Source organism: Myxine glutinosa, chromosome 1, assembly GCF_964187855.1.
Source record: "Myxine glutinosa chromosome 1, kmMyxGlut1.1, whole genome shotgun sequence".
In the NCBI taxonomy this organism is placed as follows: Eukaryota; Metazoa; Chordata; class Myxini; order Myxiniformes; family Myxinidae; genus Myxine; species Myxine glutinosa.
Window position 1 is genome coordinate 201,876,142 of NC_136261.1, and position 26,091 is coordinate 201,902,232.

At 42.6% G+C, this 26,091-nt stretch overlaps 1 protein-coding gene across 1 annotated transcript in view; it reads left to right on the forward strand.

Annotated features, from left to right (window-relative positions):
* The first annotated feature begins 2,107 nt into the window (after positions 1-2,107).
* Positions 2,108-26,091, forward strand: part of ZW10 (zw10 kinetochore protein) — a 148,162-nt gene continuing 124,178 nt past the window's right edge. The window contains exons 1-8 of the mRNA XM_068125775.2: positions 2,108-2,234; positions 3,796-3,930; positions 4,315-4,416; positions 8,941-9,018; positions 13,941-14,097; positions 14,226-14,378; positions 22,248-22,403; positions 24,077-24,292. Of these exons, the coding sequence (XP_067981876.2) occupies positions 3,820-3,930; positions 4,315-4,416; positions 8,941-9,018; positions 13,941-14,097; positions 14,226-14,378; positions 22,248-22,403; positions 24,077-24,292 (973 nt within the window). The 5' untranslated portion in view covers positions 2,108-2,234; positions 3,796-3,819. The remainder of the gene's footprint in view (positions 2,235-3,795; positions 3,931-4,314; positions 4,417-8,940; positions 9,019-13,940; positions 14,098-14,225; positions 14,379-22,247; positions 22,404-24,076; positions 24,293-26,091) is intronic.

Here is a 26,091-nt window from a genome sequence, read left to right on the forward strand (position 1 = left end):
TCGCAACAATATATATATATGGTTGACTAAATAAATGTTAAGCTCACCAGAGACCTAATACACACGTGTCATGTCACTTTTGATTTGAAACCAATATATATTAAGCGATTTCACTTACAGAACATAAATATGAGTAAGGTGATGGATTCCATCCAACTCGGCGTATTTTAACCGCCCAAATAGCACTTCGTTCCTTGTCTCGAGGAAATCTGTGCATTATACGACCTTGTCCTGGTCTAACAGAACATCCCCAAGTGGCACAACACACCATATTGGTTGATTTTATTGAAATATTACTCAAATGAAATATGCAACGATACGAAGCAATGGCACGGAATGGGTGCAGCGGGAAAGCTGTTCAGCTGAGGTGGTATGCAAAATGGCGCCTGTAAACCACGTGACACGGGCTCAACCAATCACGGCGGACGCGGTAGTTGAGCAGATCAAAGGCTGGCCAGACTCTGTTAATATACGGCACTGGAATGGGGTATTAGTGAAAAGTGAAACCACATCAGAATATACTATAGTCTTATCTTCCTGGATTATAACGTTTCTTATCCTTTCGCCAAATTCACCAATATTCTTCACTGTCTTGAAAACTAGTTTGCTGATGATATATGCTAAGAAGCCAGACAGTCGGGTCGGTACGATGGGGCTCATTGACAAAAGACGCGTTGTGTCTCAGGGGGACATTCTTTTTGTGGATCTTGGGAAGACCATGCAGTCTGGGCGTTGAACCATTGCTGCAGTCGAGCCAATTGTAATCATGGTTCCCCAGCCTACCTGCTCCTTTCAGCATGGCCAAGTTTGTGTTTAAGGACCGTAGCTGTTTCAATGTGGGATCATCAGGCAGTTTTTGATACACTTTACTTTTGATACATTTTACTGTCATCCATAAATAATGTGGGATTTTTTTGAATGGAATTTCATCGGCCACAAAGCTAAAGACCACTCAAAGGTGGGGGCTACGCAAAGGAAAGTTTGAATATTGAAGAAAAAGAAGAAATCTATTTACATGCCTCTTTATCTGAGGCAGGTTAGAATTGAGGGGGAAGCAGAATGCAGGTAAATAGTTCCAAAGTGATGCAGTACTGGTTGGGAAAACAAGGTAATCTTGAGCTGGACACAGGCAACAAGTTGGTCTTTTCTTGGTTAAAAAAGTAATGAGATAGTCAGTTCCCCAGTTAATCACACTTTCTAGATCCTGATTGAGAATGTTACTGGCTTGGAGATGAGATGGAGGAGACTTGGACCCTGGTTATGTAGTATACAGTGTTGAGTCAACTGCGTAAATGGCTAACTGTGAAAGAATATAATCAGGCAGATCATTGATATTGCTACGGTTTTGAGATGTGTACAGTGAGCTCAATAAAGGTTAAAGGTTGCCCCCCATAGATAGTCACACAAGCAACATGTAGCCTCATTTGTAGTATAGTTATGTCCTAGTATATGTGAGAGTAGGCCCTTTCCAGTGTTAATTCTGCATTGTGTAAAGACAGGAGAATAGGCCCCACTTCTGCAAACCATTCTACCTCTACAGGCGCGATCCATTTCGCTGCACTTTGCTTCCTCACTAGTCGAGTTAACACGAGGTAGGCCTAAAAAGGTGGGGGCGGCGTCGAGGCAGAGCGTCAGAGGCGATGACGGTAATCATGAGCCACCAATCAGAGCTCCGAAGTGGTTGCGTCAGAGGGCGTGGTGAGAAGAGTCTGGTGAGTTCAGAAGGTTCGCGGGGCGGGCTTATATAACCCGATGCAAAAAGCCCTCAACAGGACTTGCAGAGAGGGGAGGACTTGCAAAGGAGAGGACTTGCAGAGGAGAGGGAGAGGACTGGCTGCGTGAGAGGACTTGCATCACTCACACTGTACCGCTTGATGAACTTGACTCGCATAAGAACGCGCGCGCGCTAACCAACACCAAGGGTTGAGGAAGAAGAGTTGGGCGCTATATATACGCGGGCGCAGCCAGGCGTGGTTATAATGAACTTGCACATTTCAGCCAAGCGAGTGAATGAGGCTGCGTAACCGCCCCTTTGCCGTAATAGCCGTCCCGCCTTTGCCGTAAAAGTCCTCCCTACCGTTCGCCCCGATATATCGCCTTTGCTCGAGAGACGTGCTACGTGGCCCTGTTTTCGCCGATCCCCATCTTCGCGGACGTGCCGGGGACCGTGGAGAGCTGCACGAGAACCATCCTTGGACGCGCCGGGGAACACCTGCCCATCTGCAATACCCCGTGTGAGTGTGTGAGACGGGCCCGTTGTCTTTGGGGGTAATTAGAACTGTATTTAAGGATTTCTCTGTGTCTCTTCGTCCTGAACTGTATATACGTGTGATAATCATTAAACCACTCTGTTCTTCCTTTCTTCTGAATTCGATCGTTCCCGTGATTTCTCCAATTGACTAAGCGTGGCACGAATAAGATCGCCCCAATCGGGTTCCATTAATTAAGACTGCGCGAGTGCGCGGATCACGTGTACGCAAACCGCTCGGCGTATTCCAACCTCACGTGGTTCGTGCGAGGCTTGTTTCCTCGTTTCTGTGGCGGCGCGAGTACTTAGGTACGAGCGAGAATTTGGTCCCGAAACCATATTTGGCGCTGTCCGGAAGGGACGTTGCAAGCCCCGGTTCCGCCAGGCCCAGTAAAGACAAGGGGATTAATCCCCCCTTGATAAGGGGAGAAGGCCGGCGAGAGAACCGCAACAATATATAATAGCAAATAAGTATCAAGAGATGCCATATGATTTTAGCTTGTGTCACACTTTGCTTGTGCCAAAAGCTTTCGAGATGTCCAGAGCAACAACCCCAGGCTTCACGATGATCCAAAGCTCAATTCACATAATCTGTGATTAGGGATAGAATGACACCAGTATATCTTGAATGTCGAAAGCCAAACAGGGCATCTGTTAGGAGATTGTGGGTGATTTTATTTATGTGGGTTTCTTTGTCCATTACTGTTACTGCCCTGCCCTTGTCTGCAGGTGCAAAAGATCAAATCATCCCTACTTCTCAGGCTTTTCATAGCATTCAGTTTTAGTACCGAAAGGTTAGTTTTAGGTTTGCTCATGTGCAAGACCCCATGGTCTGACACATGCGGTTCATCATAATGAGTCTCCATGGTAGAACTAAATCGCGAAACAAATTTATTCTAATCCTGGTTGCCCAATCTGACGGCCCATTTTACCCTCCACCCCCTTCTTCATAACAACCACCAGTTTTTCAACTCATTCCGTCCATGTGTGCATACAAGTCAAACACATAAATGGACACCTCACTAATTCAACGTGCTATGCCAATGATAGTATAATGCAAATAATTATTGTCCCCCTTTTGGATTTAACTTCTAAGGGTCTGGCAGGATGGCCCAGGGGTATGCACACTCACCTCTAAGCCGTCTAGCCTGGACTCAAAACTCTGCCCAGCTATAAACTGTTATTCCAGTGTTTTACAGGTACCACTGTGATTCCTCAATGTGTGTGCCTTCCTTGGATTGACGTTAAACTGGTGTCCCGTCTGCTGGCATTAGTTGGTGGACGTTAAAGATGCCATGCTGTCCTCTGTGAAGAGTAGGCATGCTATCATTGGCAACATGGCCAAAATTCCAAATTCCTGCCCGAACCTTAGTTGAACATCAGGCTTGGCCATCTGGTTCATAAAAGGCTTTGGCCAAGTTTCTCCTGGCCATCCCCACCAGAATGTGAGAATAATTTTGGCCATTAAAGAAGAAGAAGTAGTAGTATTTAACTTTTATTAAAATGGCTGATATTTGTGTGATGCATTTGTCTTTTTTATTTGACAGAGTGACTTGTACAAGGCAGTCGATATGAAGTATGAAGAGTTCTTGCCCACACTTGCCTCTGCAGAGAACCTTGAAGATCAGTTTAATGATTTGAGTGAAGAGGTTAACGACGTCAAACAAAGGCTATATGGCCAGGTAGGTGTGTGTTTGCGCGTGTGTTTGCGCGTGTGTTTGCGCGCGCGCGTGTGTGTGTGTGTGTGTGTGTGTGTGTGTGTGTGTGTGTGTGTGTGTGTGTGTGTGTGTGTGTGTGTGTGTGTGTGTGTGTGTGTGTGTGTGTGTGTGTGTGTACCCTGGCAGCTGTGCATATGTAGCACCTGGATGCTTATGTGGATAATTTCTAGAAGTGCTGTTAATGGAGTTCCTCCTGTAGATTATGGCAGTATAGTAATAGTAATCTAAATTTGGCCTGGGTAGCCTACATACACAAAGGGACCTACTCCTTTCCAGAAGGTACAGTGGGAGCATAAGCATGCACAAGCAGATGCTAGTATGAGTTGGTTGATGTGTATTTATGTGTAGGTGCGACAGGAGGCTACATCTGCTGTGGCAGAATTCTCTGAGCTTTCACAGCAATTGGAGCTTGCAGATGCCACCCTTATCACGCTGCAGCAGCTTCACCAGGTATATCCATGATATTTTACAGGGCTGGTTCACAACTGTCATGAGACAAAATTATCAACTGTTCCCACAATCATTGCCTTTTTTATGTTGAAGGCTCCAGTCACGGACTATATATTCCTTATCGAGGCCATGCCTTAAATAAAAGAGCTGTATTGATAGAAAAGTGAAGAAAGAGGGAATAGTCTAAGAGTTTTTGAGGAAGTTAAAAAAAATCTGCTTTTTGAGAAAGGGAAGGTCGCAAGTGTTTGGAAATACATGGGAAGGTAAAGAGTTCCAGAGTTTGACAGTGGTGGGGAAGAAACAAACATCATAATGGCCCACCCTTGAGTTGCCAATGGCCACACAATAATCATGCAATGTAGTGGCTTGTCGAGTGTTCATTGGCTAATGGTGGAGGTGCACAAGCAGCAAGTTCTTGGGAGCAGAAACCGAAGAAATATCTTTAGAAAAGAGAAAGAGAGCCAACTTTGTGGCATAATTCGAGCGGGTCGAGTTTTGAGGTCAGAATGGGAGAGTTGATAAGTCGGATTATTTTGGATTCAATTCTGTCCAGTAAGTATGTTGAGCTCGAACCTCCCCAGATGTGAGAGCAGTTCTCTATACAAGGACGAATCAATCCTTTATCGAGTTGAAGCAACTGTTGAGAGGAGAAGAATCTTCGACATCTGAACAGGACTCCAAGTTTATTCAATGCAGACTTAGCTATTTGTGTAATGTGTGGATTCCAGGATAAATTTGATGTAAGGGTAATACCTAGTAGGTTTATTGTATCACATGGTGTAATTGTTGAACTTTGAAAGGAGATTGGAGAGATAAGGGGAGTTTTAGAGAGAGAGAGAGAGAGAGAGAGAGAGAGAGAGAGAGAGAGAGATAGAGATAGAGATAGAGATATTGATTGATATAGATATATGACGTAATTGAGTTTTAGAAGCATTAAACTTAACCTGATTACATTTGCCCCACTGGAAAATCTTGTCCAAATTTAAAGAGGTGGCTGCGATGAAACGAGATGTAGTTCGAGTGATGGAAGATGGGACAGATGGGAAAAACATGGAGGAATGTAATGTCGAGTCATCAGCATCCAAGTTCATTTGGTTATTTGTAGAAGAAAGAAGGTCATTGATAAAAAGAAGGAAGAGTGTTTGAGACAGGACAGAACCCTGAGGGACACTGCTGTTGATAGGGAAGGAGGGAGATGTTGAACCATCAACAATTATGGAGATAGAGCAGTCGGAGAGAAAGCTTGATATGAGAGAGCAGAGTGAACAAGAAAAGCTGAAAGAGGGAAGCTTGGATATCAGACCCTGATGCCAAACTCTGTCCAAGTCTTTTGAGATATCGAGGCCTACAACAAAGGATTCCCCAAAGTCTCTCAGAGAAGAGGCCCAGACATTCGTAATGTAAGAAAGGATATCACCGGTAGATCTTGCCTTGCAAAAGCCATATTGATGGTCAGATCGAAGACTGAGATTCAAGATGCTTGAGGAAATGGGAATTGAGAAGCTCGATTTCTGAGCTGGGTTGAGTTATTTTTTTTTTAATCCATTCAAAGACTTTGCAAATAGTAAAAGTCAGCAATTGGACAGTAGTTGGAAGGGCTTGAACGATCACACTTCTTTACTAGAACGGCACTCAGTAGAGAGCATACCTCCGCCGGGTGGACAGTTTACGTTTTGTATCCCAGAGTAGACCAGAAAATCACAATCAAAATCATCCGTCCACAACTTTTTGAGATATCCTGCTATAAATCGTTTTTGGCCCTATCTCCCAACGGTGAAGAATCGATGAAAACATTATACGAGCCGGATCCGGATCTTCACCAAATTTGAATCGATTCTTCCTTGTCACACACACAACATGTCCACCAAGTTTCACCCATATCCATCCATAACTTTTTGAGATATCCTGCTACAGTCACGTGAAAAAGTGAGTACACCCCATGTAAAGTTTTGACTTTTTCAACATATTTCAACATGCAGGTATTTGATCTTCATTTCAACAATATTGATAGATAAAGACGATATAATATAACAAATATCATGAAACATTTACATTTTGTAGTCCATTGTATAATTTAAATAAACATAAATGCAAATTTTGCATGTGGAAAAAGTAAGTACACCCTTGGTTCTAATAGGTGGTATTGCCCCTTTGGCAGAAACAACCTCAAGTAGGCATTTCTTATAACTATCCACCAGTCTCTGACTTCGACTGGGAGAAATATTTCCCACTCCTCCGTGCAGAATTCTTTCAGCTGTGCGATGTTTGAGGGATTTCTTGCATGCACAGCTCGTTTCAAATCCCCTCACAACATCTCGATGGGATTTAGATCCGGGCTTTGACTTGACCATTCCAGAACCCTCCATTTCTTTCTTTTCAGTCATTCCTTGGTGGATTTACTGGTATGTTTAGGGTCATTGTCATGTTGCAAGGTCCACCTTCGGTTGAGTTTCAACTTTTCGACAGATGGCCTCACATTATCCTCAAGCACCCTCTGGTACAATGAAGAATTCATAGTGGATTCTATGATGGTGAGCTTTCCAGGCCCTGATGCAGCAAAGCTGCCCCAAACCATAATATTTCCACCACCATGCTTTACAGTTGGTATCAGGTTCTTATGGTCAAATGCTGTCTTTGGTTTTCGCCAAACTTGTCTTCTGGTACTGTGGCCAAATAGCTCTACCTTTGACTCATCTGTCCAGAGCACATTGTTCCAGAAGTGCTAGTCTTTACCTCGGTGTTCATTGGCAAACTTTAGTCTTGCCCTGATGTTCTTTCTGGACAGCAAAGGTTTCCTCCTGGCACACCTCCCATGCAGATCAAATTTGTGCAGCCTCTTTCTAATGGTAGACTCGTGCACTTTGACATCAACAGTGGCAACAGCTACCTGTAGGTCCCATGATGACATTCTGGGGTTCTTAGAGACTTCTTTCAGCATCTTGCGGTCTGCTCTAGGGCTGAACTTGCTGGGGCGGTCTGGCTTGAACAAGTTGGCAGTTGTTTGGAATCTTCTCCACTTGTAGATGATCTGGACAGTCGAATGATTGATTTCAAATTGTTTGGAGATCTTTTTAAATCCCTTCCCAGACTCGTAGGCATCTATAACCTTCTTTCTGAAGGCCTCAGAGAGCTCTTTTGATCTTGGCATGGTGACGCCGCACACTTCAACTACAAAGAGCAAACCAAACTAAATATCTGAGGTTTAAATAAGACAGGTTCCTCCAAGATCTTCTCGAACGATGTTGCAATCTTTTGCACCTGAGCTGGTGCACCTGATTCTAATTTTAGGTATTTGAAGTAGTGATAAATGTAGGGGTGTACTTACTTTTTCCACATGTGAAATTTGCATTTATGTTTATTTAAATTATACAATGGACTACAAAATGTAAATGTTTCATGATATTTGTTATATTATTTCACCTTTATCAATATTGTTGAAATGAAGATCAAATCGCTGTATGTTGAAATGTGTTGAAAAAGTCAAAACTTTACATGGGGTGTACTTACTTTTTCACGTGACTGGATATGTTGGTTTTAGCCCTATCTCTCGATGGTGAAGCATCACTTAAAAAATTAAATAGTTCTCATTTCTGAATCCATATTCAGATCTTCACCAAAATCGAATCGAATCGTTCTTGTCGCACATCCAACCTGTCCACCAAGTTTCATCCATATCCATCAATAACTTTTTGAGATATCCTGCTATGTATCGTTTTTGGCCCTATCTCCCAATGGTGAACAATTACTTTAAAAATTCTAATAACCGGATCCGGATGCGGCTCTTCACCAAAATCGAATCATTTCGACCTTGTCACATACGCCAGATGTATCTCTGCCAAGTTTCATCGAAATCCGTCCACAACCTTTTGAGATATCTTGTTCGCAAACAAACAGACAGACAGGGGTGAAAACATAACCTCCATCCACCTTTGGTGGCAGATGTAATTAAAATAGGCTCTACTAAGGCATGTTTCCAGGAAAGAGGAAAAGTTTCACTTCTTAAAACAAAAACGAAACAAACGAGCAAGCACAGGTGCAAGTTCCGAGGCACACTCCTTCAAGGCACGAGAAGGAATGCCATCCAGTCCGTATGCCTTGCTTGTGTCCAGAGAGAGGAGTACTTTTTTGACTGGATGAAAAGAGATTATCGTGAGGGGAATAGGATTGGTAAGGGGTGCATCAGGGGGAGATTGAATGTTAGAGTCATCCAGTGTGGAATTAGAGGAAAAAAGAGAACCAAAAAGAGTTGCTTTATCAGATGGAGAAACAGCGATAGTAAAACGGAGACGACGGATAAACTTTTGTGCAAAGTACCCATTTTCATTTTCTTTTTGTGAAACAGAATAATAGGTATTTGATCTTTAATAGTTGACATAGTCAGTCGGTTTGTATCTCTTGATTCATAGTTTAAAGCAGTTTGTGAGCATCTTCTTGCTTTCATTGTTCCGGGATGTGTCGACACAGTAAAGTAACATGATTATCCCCACCGGTTGTTCTGATTGAGCCATGTGTGTATGAGTGCAGGTTGATCACGCATTGGAAAGCAGTCAAGAAGCTCTGGAAGCTGCTCATTATGTAGAAGCAGTTAATCACTTGTTGACGGTGAGAATTTCATATAGTTATCCATGAGTGGTGTCCATGAATTTCACAGTTGTCTATGAGTTATAATGTAGAGTTATTTTGAAAAGTCAAAGATGATGTTTGGCATGGCAGGTGGTAAGAGGTAAGTTGGGAGAGATTTGGGACATGGTACAGGAAGTTGTGATTTGTAGCATATCAGCTGACATATATATATATATATATATATATATATATATATATATATATATATATATATATATATGTAATGGCACAATACTCGCTATCAAAAGTGGGACACGAGGGTTGCAAAATAAATACTTCCATTTAGTGTTCTTGTAATTTTTACTTAACAGATGGATGTGTCCTCAATCAGAAAAAAAGCCCAAGAAGATAATGCAATGTTCATACTGTTCATGAAATGGCCTCAATCATGAAAAAGCTGTTTTTTTTACGTAAGTTACATGGTGTCCACTTTCCCTCTATATCTCCCTGAAACAACACATTTGCAGGGGTTGTTAATGATTGTTAATAATGTTAAGAGTGCCTCATGATAATATACCTATGAATGCCGAGAAAATATAAAACTGCTTAATTTTATCACAAATACATCAAGTGGACACCGTAACTTACGTAGTATGGTGTATCAAAGGTCTCTGCTAAACTACATTGCTGCACTTTCAAAGCACCCTTTATTTACAAATATGTCAACCACACACACACACACACAGACAAATGTAACTGAGCTCATTAACATCAATTTTATTTGGCAAACCATAGACATATTAACACTTGCGTCTACGTAAGTTACAATAATGGCGGTGGACACCAAAAGTCACAAGTTCAAGCCAACAGTTTATTGAACATGTCAACTTATTTACATGAAAGTTTCAAACACGAGATGTGCTGTACTGTACATCGTCTTTTTTTTTGGGGGGGGGGGGGGGGGGAATTGAAGAAAACAGTGAAAAAGAACAGTTTCGTTTCTTGTTTACCTGGACAATTGTCATTTTGAGAGCATGTATTGCCTCGCCTGCAAACTGCAAGAATTTCCTGCATCTTGGACTTTCAATAATGCCATGCTGTTTCAGTCTCTGTTTTCTTCTTGGAGTGGTCTTGATTATAAGTTGTGAGAGGACTGCCGCGTACTGATCTCCACTTTTTGGCATCCCTTTCTTAGCACGGTACACTGCTTTGCGTAGGGCCTCTTTGGAGCACGAAGGCTGTGTTTGATCCGGTGTTTTATTGTAGTGGCACTGTTGGATTTCTGCAATCGTTCCTTCTTCTCCTGATAGAGCTGCCTACGTCTTTCATTTGATCCTCTTCTTGCTTGTGCCGTTTGTTTTCCCCTCTGCTTGGTTTTCTGCTGTCTCCAGATTTCTCGCTGGCGTTCTTTCCCAAAACGCGTTTTGGGTGTGTACTTGTTTGTGGTTGCATGACTTCCATCCAACTCCAGCTTCTTTTTAGCACGATACCGCTGGACTCGCAACCGTGTTTTCTCCCTGTATTGTGCTTGCTTTTCTTCACTCAGACTAATTAGGTGCAACTTTACCCGCAAACTTTCCGTTTGTTTGAAGTCTGCATAGCGTTGTGGATTAACTTTCATATTTCTTCTCCAATCTCTTTGACGCTCTGCTTTACTCTTTTTCGCTTTCACTGATTTCACGTCTGGTGCTGTTGGCTGCGATTCTTTTGGTTGCTTTAGTCTCAGTCTCAGGTGGTAACGCGTTTCCTCCATTCTGTAAAAACCAAAATTATAAGTAATCATCATTCAAACGCATCATCATTCATTCAAATCATCAAATGCGTTTCATATTTCAGCGTTCGTTCGGAACTGGCGGCTGCTTCAGGCATCTATCTGATTGGATGATGAGTGATAGGCATTCCACCACCCCATGAGGCTTGAAAACCCGTCTTTTGCTTTCGCGGTGTAAAAGCCTAAGGGGGTTCTACGTACATTACAAAGTGGACACGGATATTATCTTCGGCGAAAGTTTTAAATTTTCATCCCCAAGGTCAGGGTTTCAGAACTTGTGTGAATACTAAGGAAAAGTATTCAATGCAAGAAGTGTTCATCACGTAGTCAGTATTCTACAGATAGTTAGGAATTGTTATAATTGATTAACCAAACTGTGAAAGTTCAGTGGACACGGAGGTAACGTACGTTCCCGGTAACAGTCTGATCGATTTATTGATTAGGTAACCACCTTTCCGGAAGTGATTGTTTGTGGATATATTTCTTTCATCCACAACCAAACTAGGGTCAAAATGTAAACAAAGACAATATCCTGTACATATGTTATTTTCATTTTCAACAATACTTGTCACGTGATGTCCCATTTTTGGATGCCATTTTGGGCTAATGTTCGCAATAAAAATAGTGAATAAAACACACAATACACACATCAAAGTTTTTTTATTTATTTCTTTTATATCTTTATACATATACACATATCATATAACAAGGATACTTTCATGGTATGACTACTTTGCAAGCCAGAAGAATGAATAAACTGCAGACACAAAAGTTAGCGAATATTGTGCCATTATATATATATATATATCTATATATCTATATATCTATATATCTATATCTATATATCTATATATCTATATATCTATATATCTATATATATATATATATATATATGTATATGTATATATATATATATGTATATATGTATATATGTATATATATATATATATATGTATATGTATATATATGTATATATGTATATATGTATATATATATATATATATATATATGTATATATGTATATATGTATATATATATATATATATATATATATATATATATATATATATATATATATATATATATATATATATATATATATATATATATATATATATATATACAGTGAAACCTTGACTTACGAGTTTAATTCGTTCTGTGACCGAGCTCGTAACTCAATTTGCTCGTTTCTCAAATTAAATTTCCCCATTAAAATGCATTGAAATGCTATTAATCCGTTCCAGCCCCCCAAAAACCACACCCGCCAAAAACCACATATATATTTTTAAATATACAGTATATATATAAATATCTCGCGCTTTATATTTCACCTGTATACAGCATACAAGTTGGCAGGATGGCCTGGACTGGAGGTACGCACACTTGACTCTAAACTGTCCAGCCTGGGTTTGAATCCCGACCCAGCTATAACCTGTCATGTCGGTGTTTCACAGGCAGGGTGATTCATCAATGTGTGTTCCGCTAAACTGGGCGCCCTGTTTGTGTCCCATTAGTTGTTGGATGTTAAGGATCTCACCGTGTCTTCCACAAAGAGAAGGCGAGCTATCGCCGGCACTCTGAACAAGTTGTGGCCTGGCATGCTCTTCTCCTCTGTCCTCCTCGGCATCTTTTTCCAGAAGAGCCCTGTCTCGTCACAGTTGAAGATTTGCTGGGGGATGTATCGTTCAGCTTCTATCATTTCGGCAAAAGTTATAATAAAATCTTCAGCTGCCTTCACATCCGAGCGTGCTGCCTCACCATGCCTGACGACGGAGTGAATGCCGGTCCTCTTCTTAAAATTATCAAACCATCCCCGACTGGCTTTGAATGACTCTTCCGATGCCTCGTCCGTTGATGTTCCCGCCGTCTGCTGCACCAAATCCCCGTAAATGTCTCGTGCCTTCTCACAGATGATGCTCTCGGTCACGGTATCTCCTGCGAGCTGCTTCTCCGTCAACCACACAAACAACAACTTCTCCATCTCTTCATGGATAGAGGTCCGGAGTTTTGAAATAATCGTAATGCCCTTGGCTGGCGTTATAGCCTTTATCGACTCCTTCTGCTTCAAAATCGTACATATCGTAGAAGTACTACGATCGTACTGCCTCGCCAAGTCGACAACACGCACACCTCGCTCATGTTTTCGACGATTGCGTGTTTTATATCCAAGCACATCATCCTCTTCTTCTTCTCAGTACTGCCCTTGGCACTCAATTTCTTAGGACCCATGGTTAAAAGTAAGAAATTTTCCAAAATAACCAAAATGCGAAAACAAAGCAGCAGCGATATACGGCAGAGATGCTTGCACGGCAAGATAACCACGTGACCGGAACCCACCTGGTGGCGGGTGGCGTAAGCTCGTAACTCAGATCTCGGCTCGCATCTCAAAGCAAAAAACCGCCCGAGCGACGGCTCGTATCTCGGAAAACTCGTAAGTTGGTGCACTCGTAAGTCAAGGTTTCACTGTATATATATATATATATATACTGTATATATAGTACTGTACTCATTTTGAGGAACTGGCTAAAATCACTTTTAAAATAAATAATCATTTAGTATGTGAAGATTCAGACAAAATGGCACCTCATATGAAATATAAATATTGCTCGGAAACGTAAAGCAATAGATTAAAAGAACCTTCCCACGTCCTTTTTCTCAAGACTGTGTGTGGTAAGGTGTTCTATGGACTCTGTAGTTAGCCTATGTAGGAAACGCAATTAGTTGACACTGTTTGTCTGTCTGTCTGCCTACAGACGTCAATCTTTTATCGAGGAACTACTTAATTTCAATTTAATTTTATATTTCGGGAAGTGTCCGTTTGTGTGTTTGTTTCACTTATATCCGTTCTGAACCACTGGACTGAGTGAGTGGTAAAATTGTGGCTGTATATGAGGTGTGCACAGGAAGGTTTTGAGTCTTTAAAACAATTCTTAACTTCTGGGGTTCAGGGTGCGGGGAGCTCCCCAATTCTCTCTAAGTAAATATGTATGGCATAGCACTGTTTTCAGTGGGAAGGGGTATTACAAGTCATACTAAAATATGCCAATTCTGGGGGAATTAACCCGTCCGTAAGGATGGATTCTTCGCTGGTAGAATAAATTTCTATCGATTTCAGCTGGCCACTCCGAATGAGTATTGGAAGCCAATTTTCCCACCATAGCTGATGGACTGTTAGTGTGTTGTGTCCTAGGGTGAGACCGCACTGTCCAAAGTGCAAGAACGTGGCGGTGCAGAAATTAGTGTTCTGCGTCCACTCCATGAGAAACTCCTTACTCAGCGAGAAAATGTTGCACACCATCTGGACGTTGCTTGGGCCAGCATAGTCATCTGGAACCTGCCAGACAAAGGTGACATTTTATTAACAACTTTATTACTGAACCATGAGCTAACACAACCTGCTACATCTAAATTGTCTATATCAGATTGAAAAATTTGCCCATCATTTCACCAAATTATCAAAAAAATTTTCCCTTAGATTTTGAGGACGTTTCAAGCACCCCAAAGACTGAGTTAATTCTTTGCAGGCCTTCCATGAGTAGTGGCTCAGCCTGCCCTTCAAAAGGTCCCACAACGGATCTACATTCAGCCACATTAATTGGCCTGATGGACAGGAAGACTAAGAAATTTGGTATAATTTAACATCATTACCTCCCCACATGAATACCTTGTCTTTTGATAATGTTGCTTCCCTGCTCTATTTGGTAAACATAACACATGTTGACATCAGTTTTCTTATCGTATTAGGTTCTGGAATCAGTTTATTTTCTATCCTATTACCGGCCATTCAATACACTTACGAGAGTTACAATTTAGTGTAGGTATAACAATCATGCTGAACAACAAATCTGTTCTCATGAACAGCACTTTCTTTTGCCAGTCACAATATAATGAGCACTTAATAACTGGGTATAATGAACAACACAGTAATATCTCATAAGCTGCAATCTATCAAGTGAGCGCAGAAAATTAAAACTATCTCTTGCCATTAAGCCAGTCCAAAATATAATAAATAATTATCGGTCTACTTTAAAAACAATTATGCTCTTAGCATTGAGGAATATCGAGGTTGTCCATGATTTTGGGTTGTCCATCCGGCTGTTCATGCATCGGTCCGTTATCAGCGTTTTGTTACCTTGATAACTTGTTAGCACGGAAGGGATTTCAAACTTGGCACAAGTATAGACTGTAATACCAAATTGAACTGGTTGCATTTTGGGTTCAAAAGGTTAAAGGTTCATGGATTGGATTAATGAATTAAATTGGATTCATGATTTAAATTAAAGTATTAGATAATTAAAGGTGGATTAATGTGACGTTGAATTGGAAATCATTGTTATCACGATAACTTGTGAACCACTGAAGGGATTTCAACTATACTTGGTAAAAGTTTAGACTAATGCAAAGATGCACCGAATCAGTTTTGGGTTCAAAGGACACATACAAAACAACAACAACAGGCATTGTAAGGCCATTTTCCCTGCTAGAGCGGGGGTTAGCCTTGCGGGCCCCATGACAATCTTCTCCATTTTGCCCGATTTTCTGCATCTCCCCTTGTTAACCCCCTTGCCCGCATTTCTTCTTCCACCACCTTTAGCCAAGTCTTTCTCGGTCTTCCCCGTCCTCTACTTCCTTCAACATTCATTTCCATCGCTCTTCTCAACCAGTCACTTTCATCCTTCCTCAACACATGACCAAACCATCTCAACCTGTTTCTCTTCACAGCATCCATCACATGCTCTATTCCCATCATCTTTCGCAATTCATCATTTGTCTTCCTCTCTCTCAACGATACTCCGCACATCCACCGAACGATTCACATTTCCACCCATTCCAGCCTTTGTTGCTGCTCTACATTAATTACCCATGTCTCGCTCCCATAAATCATAACACTTCTCACACATGCAGCATACACATTTCCCTTCAGCTTCAACGACACTCCCCTCCTCGTCAGCACGCCACTCAGTTCCCGAAACTTCTTCCATGCACATCTCACCCTCGCAACCGTTGCCGAGTCTGATCCACCTTCTCCATTCAGCATGTCTCCTAGGCAGCAAAATGTTCAAAGGACACACCCATTTCAAAATCATTTTACAGACAATAATTCAAGTTAGAAGCATTTGATGTCGTCTCTCGTGTACTTCTTTTTTTCTCTCTTGCTTTCTTTCTCTCTGATGTGACTTGTAATTTTTCATTGACAGTTACCACGATAATTTCCTACGATTCCTACGAGTTTGTCTGGTTGATTTGTTTGTGAAATAAATGTTAGCTCTTTCACGAGCCTCGATTCAGTATACAAAAAAAAAAAAAAAAAAGGTGACAGACAGACAACTTTTTTGATTAGCCAAATTGTGGTTAAGCTAAAAGTTGGCCATTTATTTGGGTAGCAGCATTGAGGACTCTACAATTGAGAGACATCTAGAAATGCCATTTGAAATGGATTTTAAAAATCCCAGAAATTTGCAGAATAATTACTCTGAAGAAAAATTGAAAGAGGAAAATTAAGGAGTTATTATTCATCATGAGGGTTCCAAAATGACTGATGTGATGCATTAAAGTATTCTTGCTTTCAGCTACATTCACTTCTGCTTATTTCCAAACAGGATAGTGTGGGGGATAAAGATTATTGATAAAATATCTGAACTTACCCTGTGAAAGAAATTGTAAATATATAGGACTGAATGACTGTCTATTTGAGCAAATGTACAGATGAACAGAAGTTGATGGTTTTAGAAATTTATTGAACCAGGGTCAAACAACCGACCAATAGGTGCACCTTTCAAAAATCGACCCGCAACAACAACAGCAACACGAAGCTCTTGTAGACCTGCGACATGTCGTTATGTAGACCTGCGACATGTCGTTATGTAAAACTGCGACATGTCGTTATGTAGACCTGCGACATGTCGTTATGTAGACCTGCGACATGTCGTTATGTACACCTGCGACATGTCGTTATGTACACCTGCGACATGTACTTTACTTTACTGAAAGTAAATTAAAAGAGTTAATGCCATGACGTGTTAATGACGTGTTAATTGACGTGTTAATGCGCATGCGCAAGATTCGAGGTCTCGTCTCTTCAAAGCTGTCCATGCGCGCTCGCTTTCGAAGTTAAGTAACTTTTCACAATTGTATTTTTGTCGAAACTGTATCTTCTCTCGGTGTATGTACCTATTGGGATGTCTTTAATAGTATTCTTGGTGTTGGTTTTTCATACCTGTGTACAGAATCGTCGGTCTTTCGTATCGCGTATTCTGAGGCCTAAGTGTAGTACAAGGCTACCGTGTCCGACCTTGACTTGAGGCTTTGTTTTTGTCTCAGCGGTTCTCCGATCGCGCTGCAATTACTTTCCGGTCTCTGTTTTTCACGGTCTTTTCACCCCATACTTCCTTGTTTTAAAATCTCAAAAACAAACAAACAAAAAAAAACAACATTTCCTTCTGTTCTTATTTGTTCGTTCTTATTTGTTCGTTCGTTCTTCGACCACGTTGTTTGTGATCACGTGATCACGTTGTTAAAAAATGTCTCGTCTGTCCCCTGAAGACCTGTACTCTGTCATATTCTATAACACCTTTTTCTTCTTCTTCTATAAAAGGATGCTTTCGACTTGCTCACCAAATCTATTCATTCCAAAAAAAAATTCCATCTCTTATAGTGCATCTTTCATTCATTCCCTAAACTCTCCAGCACTCCATCCTCCCTCCAGCGTCCTCAAACGTATTTTTGACTCGAATGTCTCAAGAAACTCATTTTGCAATAAATGTTCGTTTCTCATTAATCGTACACTTTTCAAAATCCCATCACCCCAAAATCCCATTTCCCATCACCCCTCCCCTCTAAATCTACCCCCTTGCCCCTCCCCTCCAAATCATCCCCATCACCCATCTCTTTCAAATCTTCCCCCTTGCCCCTCCCCTCCAAATCTTCCCAATCACCCATTCCTTTCAAATCTCCCCCCACACCCCTCCCCTCCGAGACTCTCCCTCGCTCCTCCCCTCCTAGACTCCCCTCTCACCCCTCCTCCTCAAAGCGTCCTCCCCGCTTCTTCCCCCTTCCAACTTTCACCTTCATCTCCCTCAACCTTCTGCCTCGCTCTTCCCCCTCGTCAAATAACACCTCACTGCGCCTCTCCCAATCACCATCAAACCTTTTGTCCGCCCCATTCTTCCCTTTCTCCAAGCTATTCTGTAATCTCCGACACACCTTCAACAGCTCTCCCTACCTCTTCCTCCTCTTCCACATCTTACCCTACCGCTCCCCCCCCCCCCCTGTTCTGTATCCGATGCTCCCCCCCCCCCCTGTTCTGTATCCGATGCTCCCCCTTCCTCTTCCTTAACAGTATGGACCTCAAACATCCGGGGCCTTCGCTCAAACTTGTCTGATCTCTCCATACAGGTTGCTTCTGACAAACCAGACGTGATCTGCTTAACAGAAACTTTCCTCCTTCATGATGTCTCTGATTCCTTGGTATCTCTCCCAGGTTACTCCCTCCTCCGGTATGATAGACCTGAGCCTCGTCCTGGAGGTGGGGTTGCTATCTTTATAAAAAACTCTTCCTCACTCGCCCTGCACTGCCCTCTCTCCACCTCACCCACAGGAATACCTTTGGCTACGGCTTCCCCTTCGCTCCCACCTTTTGTTCATATGTGTGTTCTACCGTCCACCAAACAGTGATGACTCCATCTACATCTCGCTGTCTGAGAATATGGACCAACTTCTATCTACCCATCCCAACTCTCTCTTCCTCATATGTGGTGATTTCAACTGTCACCATGCCAGTTGGCTGGGTGTGGGTACCTCTCTCACCAGCCATGGCTCTTCAGCAAAGGACTTCTGTGACTCACTGGGACTGACACAATCTGTCAATTTCCCGACCCGGATTTCAGTCAACGGAGCATCTTCTCTTCTGGACTTGGTTATGACTAACTTCCCTGAAAATGTCTGCTGCTCTTCTTCTGCTCCAATCGGCTCTTCTGATCATGTGCTTGTTAAAGTGGACATCTCTCTGACCATTCTCAGAGAGCCTCCTCAGCGTCGACGAGTCTGGCATTTCACTCAGGCCAACTGGCACGGTCTTCAAGCAGCCATCAATCATCTGGACTGGTCACCCATCTCTACTGCCTCTGACATAAATTCTTCCTGGGAATTTTTCCAAAGCAAACTGCTCTCTCTCATGCACAGATTTATCCCATCTCGTCTTCTGTTGTCATACCCTTCCTCCCGTCCATGGTACACGGAATCTTGTGGTGAGGCTATTGCCCAGAAACAACTTGCTTTCGTCTCCTGGAAAGCAAATCCAACGGAAGGAAATCTCATTTCCTTTCACAAAGCCCGAAACAAGTGTGTGTCCACCCTCAGGAGAGCGAGGAAACAATATCTCTCCGTTCTCAGGACCGATCTCTCTTATCTGTCTCCCTCTTCCAAATCCTGGTGGCGTCTGGTCAAATCTATTTCTGGTGTTTGTTCCCCCTCCATCCCCTCCCTCACCTCAAATGGCCACATGTCTGACTCCGCACGTGAAAAAGCTGAATGCCTCAACTCTGTGTTTGCCTCTAAATCTTGTGTCCCAAACCCATCCCTCTCTGTACCCACCGTACCCAGTCGTACCCAGCTGCTCCTGGACTCTGTGTCCTTTCCTCCTGACAAGGTGGAAAAGTTTCTGTCAACCCTCGACTCGGATTCTGCAACTGGACCTGACGGCATCAGCCCACGGGTCCTAAAATCCTGTTCTTCCGCTCTTTCACTCCCTCTCTCTGTTCTCTTCACCCTCTCTTTTGCTCAAGGTCATCTTCCATCTGCTTGGAAATCTGCCAACATCACCGCTTTGCACAAAAAGGTGCAAAAACAGATCCCAGCAACTACAGACCAATCAGCCTTCTCCCAATTATCAGCAAAGTCATGGAATCCATCATTGCTTCAGATATGAAATCTTTCCTCTTCTCCAATGGCTTGATCTCTGATCATTAATTTGGTTTCGGACCTGGACACTCCACTCTGGACATGCTGCTTCTGCTTTCTCAACAATGGATGGAGGTCCTCAATGCCAAACAGGAAATTAGAGCAGTCTCCCTTGACATATCACGTGCCTTCGATACGGTCTGGCACCCCGCTCTGCTCACCAAACTCTCCTCTTTTGGTATCCATGGAAATCTCCACGCATGGCTGGCGGACCTCCTCTCTAGTCGTAGTCAACTTGTGGCCCTGAATGGGTTTCTCTCATCTCCTCTCCTGTTCAGGCTGGAGTTCCACAAGGCAGTGTTTTGGGCCCTGTGCTTTTTCTGGTCTTCATCAATGATCTCTCTGATTCTCTTGAAAATCCTCTGTATCTCTTTGCTGATGACTCTACTCTCTGTCGCTCCATTCTTCATCCCTCAGATCGGCAGTCTGCAGCCTCCTCACTCTTTGCAGACCTGGACAAAATCACAGACTGGGCAAACAAGTGGAACATGTCTTTCAATCCTGACAAATCTAACACTCTTACGATGTCTCTCCGAAAAGACCGACTGGACAACCCTCCCATCCACTTTCTGAATAATCCTCTCCAAGAAGTTCTGTCACTCAAGCTTTTGGGTCTCACTATCTGCCATGATCTTTCCTGGGAAAACCACATTTCAAATCTGGCCTCCAAAGCCAGTCGCCGACTGGGCATCCTCCATCGTGCGAAGTCCTTCCTTGGCACACCTGAGCTCCTCACCACATACAAGGCTTTCATCTGCAGCTCAATGGAATACTGCTCTCCCCTCTGGGCTGGTGCTCCTGCCTCACACCCAGCTCGTCTTCACGCTGTTGAAACCAAAGCATTCAGAATCATTGGAATCTCCCGTGATGAAGCTAACTCCAAGGGCCTCTCACTCACTCACCGCAGGCAGGTTGGTGGTCTTTCCATCTTCTACCGACTCCTCTCTGGCCTTGCCCCCCCCAGCTCTCTCTGGGCTCTGTCCCGCAAATATTCCTACAGGTCGCCCAAGATCTGCCTGCAACCCTCTAATGGTCAAACTGCCAAAATCAAGACTCTCTGCTCACCTTCACTCCTTCAATCCTCTTTTCTCCCGCCTCTGGAACAAACTCCCTCACTCTCTTCAATCCCACTCCACCCTCCAGGTCTTTAAAACAGCTGTACACCACCATCTCTTATCTTACCCCATCCAAAACCTTGATCTTTTCTACCCCTGCTAATTTCACCCCAGTTCCACTTTTTTGAAATACCAACTTCTGTCCTGGAAGTCCTTGGTGTCCTTGTGTTTTATACTTCTCCCTCCCCCCCCCCCTTCCCACGCCTCCTCCCCCCCCCTTCCCATGCCTCCTCCCCCCAAGCCCTCTCCCTTCCACACATCTCCCTGCTCTCAAATGTTGTGTTTGTGTGCTTCCCCTTCTCTCCCCATCTTGTTTTCCACTCCCTCTTTTTTATATATTTTGTTTGTCTGGTTGATTTGTTTGTGAAGTAAATGTTAGCTCTTTCACGAGCCTCGATTCAGTATACAAAAAAAAGAAGAAAAAAAAAGAAAAAAAAAAAAGAAAAGAAAAGTATAATAGTTAGTATTTGGTTGCATATTCCTTGCATGCAATAACTGCATCAAGCCTGGGATCCATCAACATCACAAAACTCTTGGTATCTTAATTTGAGATGCTTTGCCAAGCCTTCACAGCAATCATTACTCCCGCCTGGGAGTAATGCATTCGATCGTGTCCGTCCATGTGTGTGTTCGTGTGTTTGTGAACAAGATATCTGGAAAAGTTCTGAACGGATTTGGATGAAAGTTGGTGCGATGATTGCCCTTGGGATAAGGAAGAATTGATTCGTTTTTGGTGAAGCTCAGGATATTATTCCGGATCCAGGAATTTTTTGAAGGATTTTTTACCATTGGAAGATAGGGCTCAGCAGCGGCCACCCACGGCGGGAGTATGCGCTCTACTGAGTGACGTTCTAGTTTTAAGTTTTGTTTTGGGAGGTTTTCTGATTTACTCTCCTCTTCAACAAGTTAAATGCCTGCTTCATTGGATTTAAATCAGGAGATTGACTTGTTTAGTCTAAAACCTTCCACTTTTCCCCTGATGAACTCCTTGATTGTGTTGGCAGTGTGTTTTGGTCATTGACTGCCTGCATGGTGAAGCACCACCCAATGAGTTTGGAGGCATTTTGTTGTATATAGGAAGACAAAATGTTTCTGTACCCTTCTGAATTCATACTGCTGCTGTCATCATTAGTTACATCATCAACTAGAATGGCACTTGGCAGAGAGAGCATAACTCAGCCAGGATGAACAGGTTACGTTTTGTATCCCATTAACAGATCGGATCTGGATCCGGACCTGAACCAAAATCTGATTGGCTTGTTCTTGTCACCTACGTTTTGTCATACAGTATATATGCATACAGTATATGTCTTTGCTCCTGAATCTTGAACCAAATTATAACCTGCTTCAGCTAAATTAGCTGAATATCTAAATGGCCTGTTATTTCACAAAATTATCTCATTTCCTTTGTTGTTATTTCTTAGATCATGAGGAAGCTTCAAGCAGCACAAAGACTGGATTATCCCTGTGTGTGGTTTCCCCGGCTAGTGGCTCTGCCTGCTATTCAGAACATCCCACGACGGATCTTCTGCATGCATACGCATTGCTTGGCCTGATGAACAAGACGATGAAGATTTTTGGTATAATTTGACAACATTCTCTCCCCACATTAATACCTCATCTTTTTATAATGTTGCTTCCATGCTCTGTTTAAAAACATATAACCACCTTTAGAGGCCATTTTTCCCCGCAAAGTGGGGGTTGGCCTTTTTCGGGAACCGTGGTTGTTGTTGTTTTTCGGTCCCCTATTTGAAGCAATGTTTTACGGCCGGATGCCCTTCCTGACGCCAACCCTTTTTGCCGCCTTTAACGACAAACAGGGAATTACCAGTGAACTGGTACTCAATTAGCCGACCTCGGAAGGATGACAGGCTGAGTCAACCCCCCTGGCGTTAATTCAGTGATCGACCGGGATTCGAACCCAGGATCCTTGGATCCTAAGCCGGCACCCTAGCCGCTAGCCCAACACCAGGGATAAATTGTTAAACATAAATTAAAATCTGCCAAGCAATACATTCACATCATTTTTCTATCCTTTTAGCAGTCATTAAATATACTTTGGGAGAAATACAGTTTAGTCTTAGTATCGAACCTCCATGGGAATAACCCAAATTATGAGTTTAATCTCGGAGTTTGGTCAAACATGCTGTACAACAAATTAAATTAGTCCTTGTGTACAGCACTTTCTTTGGCCAGTCACAATAGAATGACCATTTAATACCTTCGTTTATGAGCAACAAAATAATATTTCATGAAACACAATCGACCAAGCAAGCACTGAAAAGTAAATCTTTCTCCTGCCATCAGTGATGAATTGTGCAAATAAACCTTGGTCCGCTGTTGTTGTTTTTTTCTTGGTCTTTGTTTTTCTCATCTGCATCCATTTGCTACTATTTTACCGAATTTCAATGTCGGCCTTCATTGCTATGTTGATGCACTGATGGTACCTGTCCATTGGACCCGATGAAGTGCTCTCTTCTGCAACTATTAATTCCTGTTATCTGAAAATCAATTATTGATGTCCATTGTCCATGGACTTTCTCAAACTCTATTTTGCTAAAACTGACATGTGTGTCCTTAAACATCAACCCCATATAGTGAAACTTGGGGATCAACATGTCATCTCTGCTTTTACATTTTCAAATGTGTCACTATGGACCCAACTCTTTCATATTGTATGCACATTGCTAAAGCTCTTGAATCTGCACAATACCGCTAAAATCTACTCATGCTGTGATTAAAGCACCACTGCAACTTTTGTTCATGCTCTCGCATAACGTTTTGCTTGGATTACTGTAACACATTGTAAGCAGGTTTACCTGCTTCTCGCTTGCAGCTTACTTGGATTGCTACAGGCAGGCTTGTAGTTCAAGCTCATCAGTTTGATCACATCACTCCAATCCTCAAAACCCATCAATGTACTCGCTCTTCCCAAAGCCTTGACTAAATATACAAAAAAGAAAAATATGGCTCCCAGTACACCAGCCTATTTTCAAATATTGCTGAGAACGTCTAATAGAAACATAAATTGGTTCCTACAATGGATGGAATTGACGGAACGTTTAAATCAGGTGTTCAGAAAAATTATGGGTACGACAATATTTCAATATCAGGAAGGGTCATTCTTTAATTAACATTGGAGAGGTTTAATTAACATTGTTTATTATGATTAACTGGAAGAGATTTCAAAAGACTCAATTTGTCTTAATACTTTTTTTTTTTCTCTCTTTTTATCCCTGTGCTCCACCCCTAGCTTCTCACTTGCTTAAGGGTTTGCTGGAACCGCTACTTCACTTTCCTGAGCTGGCTGTTGACATCAGAGAAGCAAAAGGGTCTCACATCTTCCAACTCGTCTCCAAAGATGGTGCACAAGAAGATCAAGGCGATGAAGAGAGCCCAGGGGACAAAGTGGAGAGAGTGTTTTCAAAGCTGAAGGCCTTACTTGCTTTTGTCCATGCAAATGTACTTGGTTAGTTGGAGTAAAATTTATGAATTTGGAATAGGATATCTTTATGCTCTGTGATACCACGAGTTGTGATTCTCAACTAGTTGTGGAGCATCCAGGGAAAACTTCGCTTCTAAATAACTGTGGTTTAAAAAAAGATAAAATTATGTAATGGATTGTTTGCATTTCGTCACGATCTGCCAAGGAGCAGTACACCCTGATGGTGTGGTCCAGAAGTTTGAGAGTGAAATTCTTCCAGGAGTAGAACCACCTTTAGAGGCCATTTTTCCCGGCAGAGCAGGGGTTGGCCTTTTCCGGGCACCATGGTCCCCTTTTTGAAGCAATGTTTTATGGCCGGATGCCCTTCTTGCCACCAACCCTGTTAGTCACCTCTTGCAATAAACACGGAATTACCAGTGAGCTGGTACTCAATTTGCCGACCTCGAAAGGATGACAGGCTGAGTCAAACCCCCAGGCGTTAATTCAGCGATCGACCGGGATTCGAACCCAGGATCTTAGGATCCCAAGCCGGCACCCTAACCGCTAAGCCAACGTCAGGCTCAACTTCTTCCAGGAGTGAATTATGGAAATAGATGGGTTTGCTTGATTCTTCTGAAGATACGGTGAGAATTTGTGATGTCCCTGATATGAAAGACACATTCCAAGTGTGTGTTCAGAATCTGATCATTTCCAGGTCAAAGAGGGAAGCCCCTGCTGCTGGCCTGATGGTGGGATTGTACAGTATACTGTGGTCGAGTGTGGTGTCCTCTGCAAAGAGAAAAGTATGGTTTTGCAGAGCATCGGAGAGGTCATTAATGTACATTACAACAACTGGACTCAAAATGCAGCATTGTGGCCACTCCAGCCTCTACTGAGAAAGGAGATTAGAGAATTACATTGAGAGCGATGTCCTGACTGTATAAATGGAGGAAATAAAAAAGCCAAATAAGGTGGCCCTTTATTCCACAGGCAGAAAAGCTTTAGTCAAATGCCAAAGATGTGTCCAGAGACATGGCCATGCATATATTCCTTGACATTTGGGGTCTCCATCAATTGCTGAGAGAGAAGCAGCAGCATATCCAAAGTTTAGTGGCTGGGACAAAATCAAAACTGATGGTTACAGATCAGTCCATTTAAGAAAAGGAAAGATTTTGTCAACTGCGATGATCGATCCTATTACTTTGCTTTTAATTGGAAGTTTGATAACCTTCGTGTATTTGAAAGGATCTTGTGTTTGCACCCTTGTGTACTTGAGTGGTGTTGGCTGTCTTGCAAGGAGATGGTATGTGACAAAACGAGAGGCACAGGCTGAAGTAAGCAGACAGAGGACCAGACTATGTGGCATTGTGGTTAGAGCATCTGCTCCGAGTCTGGGAGGTCAGTGGATGCTGAGTCATGCCACACTTTTAAAATGGGATGTGTTGCTTCCTCACTTGGCTCTCAGCATTTAGAGGGTAAAGCACAGCCAAACCCTGTTACTTTGCATCATTTGAGGAGGGATGGGGATGCTGATTTCTCCATAAAGTGGCTCGCTAGCTGTGGAGAGAGAGATTCTGCCAATAGATGGCGCTACCAGCACCAATTGTGTTCCGGGAAGTAGCTTTTCAAATTTCTGGGCCTCACCATTCGGTCAATGTCTGTTTGTCTGTCACGTTTTGTGTTGTATTGCTATCTCTCTGCATGTGAGTGTGGGATTTGGGTGTGTAATAGCCCTTCCATGAACCTTCTTGCTGGAGAATAAAAATTAGAGCAGGATTTGATAATTTAATGATATCTCCTGGGTTTGTTGCTGAAGCAGAGTTCAGGCTGGCCAGAACTTTCTC